A 7,893-nucleotide genomic window follows, 5' to 3' on the forward strand; every position below is an offset into this window, starting at 1 on the left:
CGGCTCTCTAGTTTAGCATGCTGTAACAACACATGGGTTCTGCTGATTGTTAGCCTTGCAACTGCTTCCTTCCATGATAAGTAAAGCCTGTGTAGTTTGACCATATCAGTCAGGAGGGAGCTGTGTCATTTTGAGTTAAGCTGATTTAGTGGATTATAACTACACCCATAGGGCCCATTGACCACTTGTAGCTCCAGGGCCCAACTGCAGTTAAAGCACCCCTGACTATGAGGCATTCTCTCAGTGTGGAGCAGCAGCACTCATATGTTTTAGGTGGCTGTTTTTTACAGCGTGCAGCGCTGCTCTAAGACAGGACTGTACACGCCTGTTCCCCAAAGCTGAAGTGAGGGTGCAAAAAAAACAATAACTGAAGAGGAAATACATGCATCTGCACCACTGTAGAACCAACTGCAGATGTTTCTGGAACTGGTTAGCCTGGTCTAATCTGGGTCAGTGAAGTCAGAGCCGACGTTTGTTTGTGTTCCAGCCTGTAGCTCTTTCTAATGAATGGAGCATTGGTTTGTTCAGTTGTGCTGCACTGAATGAGAACTACAGGAACAATGTGGAGGAACCAGACAGAAATCACACTCACAGATACACACAGATTTCTGATCACTGGAGATTATTGCAGAGATTACTGTTCGATACTTCTGTGATCGTCCGCCAGTTGGTTCTTTTCCAGTTGTTTATCCTCTCTCACTTATAAAACACTCAACATGTCTATTTTACCTGCTGCCGTCTCCTCATTCACTCATATCACTTTTATGCTATTATTATAAATGGATGGCTTACAATCCTCTCATGCTTAACTATAATGTCTATCTATCTACCCATATATGTCTATCTATATATCGAACTATAATGTATATTTGTCTATCCTGCCTGAGGATAAGGGGCGTTCCTGAGGGAACAGAGGAATGACATCATCATAGGTATGCCCTCCTCACTGCAGCCCTCTGATGTTCCTGGAAAGTGTTCTTCCTGGTTCAGGTGAAAGACTCCATCTCTATACAGGCTTAAGCATGTCATTAGAGGAAAAAAATCAGCCCTCTTACAGTAATGTGTCCAGGTAAAGTTTTGGATGTGCTCCAAGGTAACATGGTAACCTGGAGCATATAAATAACTCCTCATTTAACTGAACACAAAGCAGGAAGATTCAGAGCACAGCAGCGTGAACACGGAGGGTGAGGACATTCTTTATCTTCATATTGACTCGCTTTTGTTCTTCTGTGTGTAAACTTGTTATCAGCTCTGAGATCTTTACAGATTTTACTCATTATAGCTCATTATAGAGTGACAAGAATTAATATTTATCTAGAGTATGGATATAAAACTCTCCCTGCTGCTCTCAGTCAAACAGTTTCATGTTTCTCTTTGGAATTTTACACAGCTGGCTTTTCACTGCTCATTACTCTTATCTTTATCATTTCTTCCTTTCTTCTCAGAGCTGCTGTGAATCTGTTAATTAACCAAGCGCCCGTTAATATTATTTCACTTTAAAATGCATTAAAGACCACTTTCAAAACATTTTTCATAATATATGTTGTTGAGAGTGAACTTTACACATATATGATTAATAGCACCTTTTTTTGAGAAATACTCTTTTCCAAAACTCAAAAATGGTACAAACAGAGAGTTTTGGAAACTCTTTGTAAGTGTATATTTAGCACATTTTAGCCTACTGATTTAATATCATTAATCGCTTGTGCTTCCCAGTTTTAGAAAAGGGTTTTATTAGGATTGTCCCAACACAAGATGTTTCTGTCATATTGCTGTTATTGAGGTTGTTTTGAGATAATTTTCACCTTTATTATTTCTATTATTATTTTTATTTGCTTGGGCCTACATGACATCAAACCACTTTCTCATGTAATATACTAAGTGTAAGAACATCTCATGTCTTAAGTAAGATGGTCCTTGGAATGTTATGAAAATAACAAAGAAAATATGTCCTGTATTAAAATTGTAATAGGCTGGGTCACCTTAAACCGTACCTGAATAATGGTCTCAATATTTCTCTTCTTGTTTCTTGGGTAGCTACAGCCATGGAACCTGAAAACCCAGGGATTGCATTAATAATGGCACCTATTACACTGTGTCTGGCAATCTGCTTGGCCACTGTGATGAACAAGTTGAGGAAGAGACGGCTTTCTCAGGAACAGAAATATGAAGGCAGTCACCTTAATCGCTCGGAACTTACCATCGGTAACATGTTCACTGTTAATTAAAAAACAACTACAAAAACAACAACCTGTTTACTCTGAATCACAATTACACTTCATTCTATTAGTTGGACACAAATGTGTCACTTCTAAAAAAAAAAGGTTCATAAATGGTTAAAATTTCTGAGTTAATGTGAATTAAATCTTTTTTTTTCTTTCAAAGGTACCCTGGTTGTGGCAGCTCTGTTAAGTGGCATACTGTACACACTCACAGGTGAGAATGTGAATAACAAAACAAATAAACATCTGCATGTCATCAGTTCTGCATTTTGGCAATGTTTGCTTTTCAAATGCAATCACAGCATGATTCTGTATGTGCTTACACTATGATGTATGATTCGATGTGTTTCTTTATCCTACCACGAAGGGCACTGTCTGGTGTCAGTGGTGTCACTGTCAGTTACTCGCAACCATGAAGACACACCTGTGTAGCAGCTGTGGACACTACAGATTTCTGAAGTTTGTCATGCAGCCAATTTGAACTGCATTTTTATGAATGAAATAAGTTTATGATGAATGAAAGGGTAAAATTCACAACATGAACTTTAGGGCTAAAAAAAAGGTATACACGTGCTAAACATAAATATTTGCAGATTGTTTGGGTACTGCTTTGTGAGTTTGGCTTCTCTCACTGTCTTACAGTGGGTCAATACCTGCTCATGAGAGAGGATCTGGAGGTTACACTTGGAGAAGTTGATCTCAGAGAAGAAGGTAAGAAATGCAGGAAAGCAAGACTCATAAAGACTTTCACTACTAAGTGCAAGAGCAGTAAAGAGCCCTAAAGACTGGCACTACCAAGATTAAGAGCCGTAAAGACTAAAACTACCAAAATTAGAAACGCTGAAGACTGGTACTACCAAGAGTAAGAACCACAAAGACTGAAACTACCAAGAAAAAGAGCCCTAAAGACTGAAACTACCAAGAATGAGAGCACTAAGGACTGCAACTACCAAAAGTAAGAGCACTAAAGACTGTTACTACCAAGAGTAAGAACCCTGCAGACTGGCACTACCAAGAGTAAGAGCCCTAAAGACTGTTACTACCAAGAGTAAGAACCCTGCAGACTGGCACTACCAAGAATAAGAGCCCTAAAGACTGAAACTACCAAGAATGAGAGCCCTAAAGACTGCAACTTCCAAAAGTAAGAGCAATAAAGGCTGATACTACCAAGAGTAAGAGCCCTAAAGACTAGCACTACCAAGAACGAAAGCCCTAAAGACTGACACTACCAAGAATAAGAACCCTAAAGACTGATACTACCAAGAGTAAGAGCACTACCAAGAATGAGAGCCCAAAAGACTGACACTGCCAAGAATAAGAACCCTAAAGACTTATACTACCAAGAGAAAAGCCCTAAAGACTGACAGTACCAAAAGTAAGAGTCCTAAAGACTGACACAATCACAAGTGAGTGCCAGAAAGACTGACACTACCAAGAGTAAGACCCCTAAGGAATGACTATTCAAGGGAGTAAAAGCCTTCAAGTCTGACACTACAAGTCAGTAAGAGCCCTAAAGACTGGCGCTACCCACAGAGTGAGTCTGCAGTATTTATAGGCAGAGCATGCATAAGTCATATGCAGCAATAGCACATAATTTCCCCATGGTACAACTCAGCTGCACAACACATCCTGTAGAATCCATCCGCTGGTGAACTCAAGCCATTCTAAATGCTAAAGCACGTGCACTGCAGTGCTAGAGATGAGTACTCACTCTCTTTCCGACCTCCTGTTTAGATCCCCATTCTCCCATGGTTATTACAATAGGAGAGGAGGAGGTTTCTCCATGTGTTGGTCGCCTGGAGGTGGTGGATTCAGAAGCTGAGTTTGTGCAGTGGAAGATAAAGTATCAGACAGTGCTGCATTCAGAAAAAGCGTTCACTGGTACGGCATCTCTGACTCAAGAGAGAATCCTGCAAGAGAACATCTCTCTTGTGCTGAAGAACACTCACCATGAACACCAGGGTCTTTACCTATTCATGAAGGATGAAGACATCAGACTTGCCACACACATTAATCTCACTTTGACAGGTAAATACGTACACCTACATAAACAGATGGTGAAAGTAAATATTAAGGGAGGAGGTGTCCCTTTATGATGTCATACAAATCAAAGTGCTTTAGAATTTTTACTGCTGCATTGTGTACATGTCTGAAGACCTGCATTTTTCTTTAAGTACAAAATGTTATAATTTCATATTCATATTGTATAATAAACTATGATTTATTAGATAAAACATTTTCAACTTGCGTACATAACAAAAAATATATATAAAATGGCACTGCAACGAGTAAAAACCCTAAAGACTGGCACTACCAACATGTAAAGCATGACAAATTAGAACAACCAAGAGTTAGAGGCTTAAAAATGGGCACTACAAAGACACAGAGCTCTAAATACTGGTACTATCAAAATTAAGAGTTGTATAGATTGGCCCTACCAAGATTCAGAGCCCTAAAGTCTGGCCCTACCAAGAGTGAGCACTATTACGGCACATTACTTTGGTTACATTTGACTACTTCTCATGCACAAATAATATTCACATATGTATTACCCCATCCCCCTCTCTCTCCATTTAGAACCCCATTCTCCCAGTACTGTGTTTGTTAAAGCGGGTGAGGAGGTGGATCTGCTGTGTTTTGGCCGTGTGGACTGGTTTGGTACAGAAGCTGAGTTTGTGCAGTGGAAGATGGAGGATCAGATGGTTTTGCAGTGGGAAAAAGGTTCTCAGATTGTAGGTTCTCAGTTTAGAGGTAGAGTGTCGCTGCCCAAAGAGAAAATCTACCAAAATAACATCTGTCTCGTGTTGAAGAACATAAGCCATGCTGACCAGGGCAGTTACGAGTGCTTATTTGTGAAGGACCAAATCATCAGACTGGGCACACAGATTAACCTCACTGTGACAGGTAAACATGCACAGCTGATCACGCCTCAAATCACACAACATAAATGTTTCAATGCCACGTCATACAAATCTATGAAAGTAACAAACTTTTACTCCTGAATTGTTTGTGTAGGTTTTAAGACATTGATGTTTAACTAAGTAACCTGCATTTTACCCAGCACAGACCCAAAAGTGATAAATTCACAAACAGAAAGGATATACGGTGCTGCTGATGCAAATATCAACATTAAAAAGCCAAAACACATTGCAAAACCATCAGGAACCAACAGACACACTTAATTGTTTTCATGGTTTTTAGCAGGGAGGTCTTGTTAGGCCTGCCTTACTCTCTGTAAATTAGTTCTCTGTTTGTCTGTCTGTTAGATCACATGACCCGGTTGGAGGCGGGGTTTGGTTCCTCTGTGCTCCTCTCCCTCCACACTGTATCTCCAGTGATTGTGAGCTTCCTGCCTGATGGAGGGAACGGTTCTGTGCGAGTGTGTGAGGTGGAGAAAGAGCAGATGAAGTGTGGAGCAGCTTATTCACACCGTACTGATCTACAGCAGCACTCCCTGGAGCTGAGGAAGCTCTCCATGGAGGATTCTGGAACGTTCTCAGTGATGGAGAGAGAAACACAGCGCACTGTCAGAGTTCTCTTCATACACGTGTTCCCTCCATCTACAGGTACATCAGTCCACCTGTAGCCTTTTACACACCCAGCAGAACATCTTCATTCAGCACATCTGACTCTCTGATTCCTCTCATCTCCAGATACAGGTGTGTCCAGGGATGCAGCAACAGCACTGATAGTAATAATTATATTGTTTGTGCTGATTTTTGTGGCCACTGTGGTGATGGTGATGAGGCGGTGAAAACAGAGACTGAGGAACAGGAAGATGAAGTCCATCACCTGAACAGAGATAGCAGAGATGTGCAGCAGCCTCATGCAGCCAACACTTTATGATCAGTGACACTTTGTGAGTGTGATTTCTCACTAAATGGCTGTTTTTATTTCATGTTCTGTGAAATCGTGCTGGTAATTGGCTAAACTCAAACTCTGCACATGCCAGTCAAAGTTTCTGAAAAAAGCTCTATCAGCATAATTAACTGGTTAAGATGTAAACAGAGTCATTCAGAGTGGTTTGGTGTGAAACGCCCGTTCTAGAGAAACATACTGAGTCAGAATTGTTTATAGTGGTGATGATAGGAACTAGACGTCCACATCTAAAAGCTCCCTCAAAGAAAGTTACTACATGAAATGGTTATGAATTCACTGCCTGATGTCTGAGACACTGTTTTATGATAGTTATGAGAACTTAAAATCCATTCATTGTGGAGGGATACATGCAGGGCGCTGTGAGTCACAATAGTCCCCAAAGAAAACCCATTGTTTCAGAGTTTCCATTATTTTCCCATCATCAACATTCCATATAAAACTCAGAAGACATGTGTAGGTTACTGGTGGTTTTGGAAGTAAATAAAATGTCTATATATGTGTTGAAGTTGTGGCGACCCCTGGTTCCTATAACCACCACTGTAAATAAATCTGAACCATTTCACACCAAACCACTGTGAATCACTCTGTTTACATCTCACACACTCTGTTATGCAGAAAGTTTGGAAAAATCAGTGGAATTTGTCTTGAAGAGTTCAAGAAAGAGTCCAGGCAGAAAAGAAATAGGAATGATCTCATGCTTGGAGAAGCTGATTGAGACTTAAGCCATCTAAGTGAGTAGTTCCTCTTGAGTAGAAGGCCTCGCCCTCATCAGTTTGTCTGTTTCCCATGATTCTGAGTGCAGAAAAAGCATGAGATTTATACATTTATTGATTGATCTAAAAAACTATAAGATATATTTTAATGATCAAATGAAAAAAGAAGTGTTTCTCAGTGAATCTTGGCCATTTCCACCACTGGAAATGAAAATGGAAAGAGAAGTGTTTTATACAGCTGTTCAGTCTTTATCGGAAAGTGTAAGAATGACAGCTCCCATTGTGAAACATTAAGGCACTGAGGATCAGATGTATGTAACAGTGCAGAACACTAGATGCAACCCACAGGTATGTGTTCACAAAGTATCTGAATGTTACTAAAGCTGCAGCTGATCACACAAACTAACACACTGTGAGCGCGTACTGCAGCACATTCTGCATAATAATAATGATAATAACGTGTAGTCATGTTGATGCAAGTGCCGTAGCTCTGGATTTGCAATGTGTTTGCGTGCCGTTAGATGCACCTTCAGGTATTTTTCCATGTGAAAAGTGTTTATAAACTGCACGTTTAAACTGATACACCAGTTCTATACATAACACACACACACAGGCAGAATGTGTCTAAATGTTTCTATATTAGTTAAAACTCACTACTGTACATATTTGATTCCTAAATGTATGTAAATTTGTGTATTACATACAGCTCATCCTAATGAATCCCAAAGAGACTTTATAGACACAGAAAGAGCTGTTTATCTCCGTACTGTAATCTCTGAGTTTGTTTGTGTTGCTCAGGCCTATATGTGTATATGTTGGGCTTTTTGTTCTTTTTAAAGCATTTTTTACTATTATTTTTAGATTATTCATTATTAGGGAGACATAACTGACAATCTGGTTTTACATATAAACAATAAAGAAATGCATTGCTCATTAAAAGTTCTGAATTGTTTGAATTTTGCTGTTATCTTTCAGCTAGATAAGAAGATAATCCCCAAAATTGCTATTTGGGTAAATTTGTGCTTCAGCCTGTTGACTATATTTCTATCATATAAACAGTCAGTGTTACCAGAGCAGAT

General features: G+C 39.7%; 1 protein-coding gene across 3 annotated transcripts; it reads left to right on the plus strand.

The window, feature by feature from the left end:
- The first annotated feature begins 965 nt into the window (after nucleotides 1-965).
- Nucleotides 966-6,088, plus strand: LOC118823623. 3 transcript variants are annotated; one of them, XM_036593338.1, is made up of 9 exons: nucleotides 966-1,184; nucleotides 2,038-2,205; nucleotides 2,386-2,436; nucleotides 2,590-2,681; nucleotides 2,865-2,933; nucleotides 3,957-4,250; nucleotides 4,800-5,126; nucleotides 5,489-5,788; nucleotides 5,876-6,088. In XM_036593338.1, coding segments are annotated over exons 4-9 (1,092 nt in total). In that variant the 5' UTR covers nucleotides 966-1,184; nucleotides 2,038-2,205; nucleotides 2,386-2,436; nucleotides 2,590-2,680; the 3' UTR covers nucleotides 5,977-6,088. The 3 variants fall into 3 exon arrangements, with proteins under 3 accessions (XP_036449231.1, XP_036449230.1, XP_036449229.1); XM_036593337.1 differs by having other exon boundaries at nucleotides 2,386-2,681; XM_036593336.1 differs by lacking the exon at nucleotides 2,590-2,681.
- The last annotated feature ends 1,805 nt before the right edge of the window (nucleotides 6,089-7,893 follow it).

Source organism: Colossoma macropomum, unplaced genomic scaffold (assembly GCF_904425465.1).
Source record: "Colossoma macropomum unplaced genomic scaffold, Colossoma_macropomum, whole genome shotgun sequence".
Classification (NCBI taxonomy): domain Eukaryota; kingdom Metazoa; phylum Chordata; class Actinopteri; order Characiformes; family Serrasalmidae; genus Colossoma; species Colossoma macropomum.

Excerpts from the sequence above, each read along its gene's own strand:
- LOC118823623 (XM_036593336.1), top strand. The coding sequence starts at position 2,046 with ATGGAACCTGAAAACCCAGGGATTGCATTAATAATGGCACCTATTACA. Across the intron at positions 2,934-3,956 it reads AGTTGATCTCAGAGAAGAAG|ATCCCCATTCTCCCATGGTT; the intron begins GTAAGAAATGCA and ends CCTCCTGTTTAG. Across the intron at positions 4,251-4,799 it reads CATTAATCTCACTTTGACAG|AACCCCATTCTCCCAGTACT; the intron begins GTAAATACGTAC and ends CTCTCCATTTAG.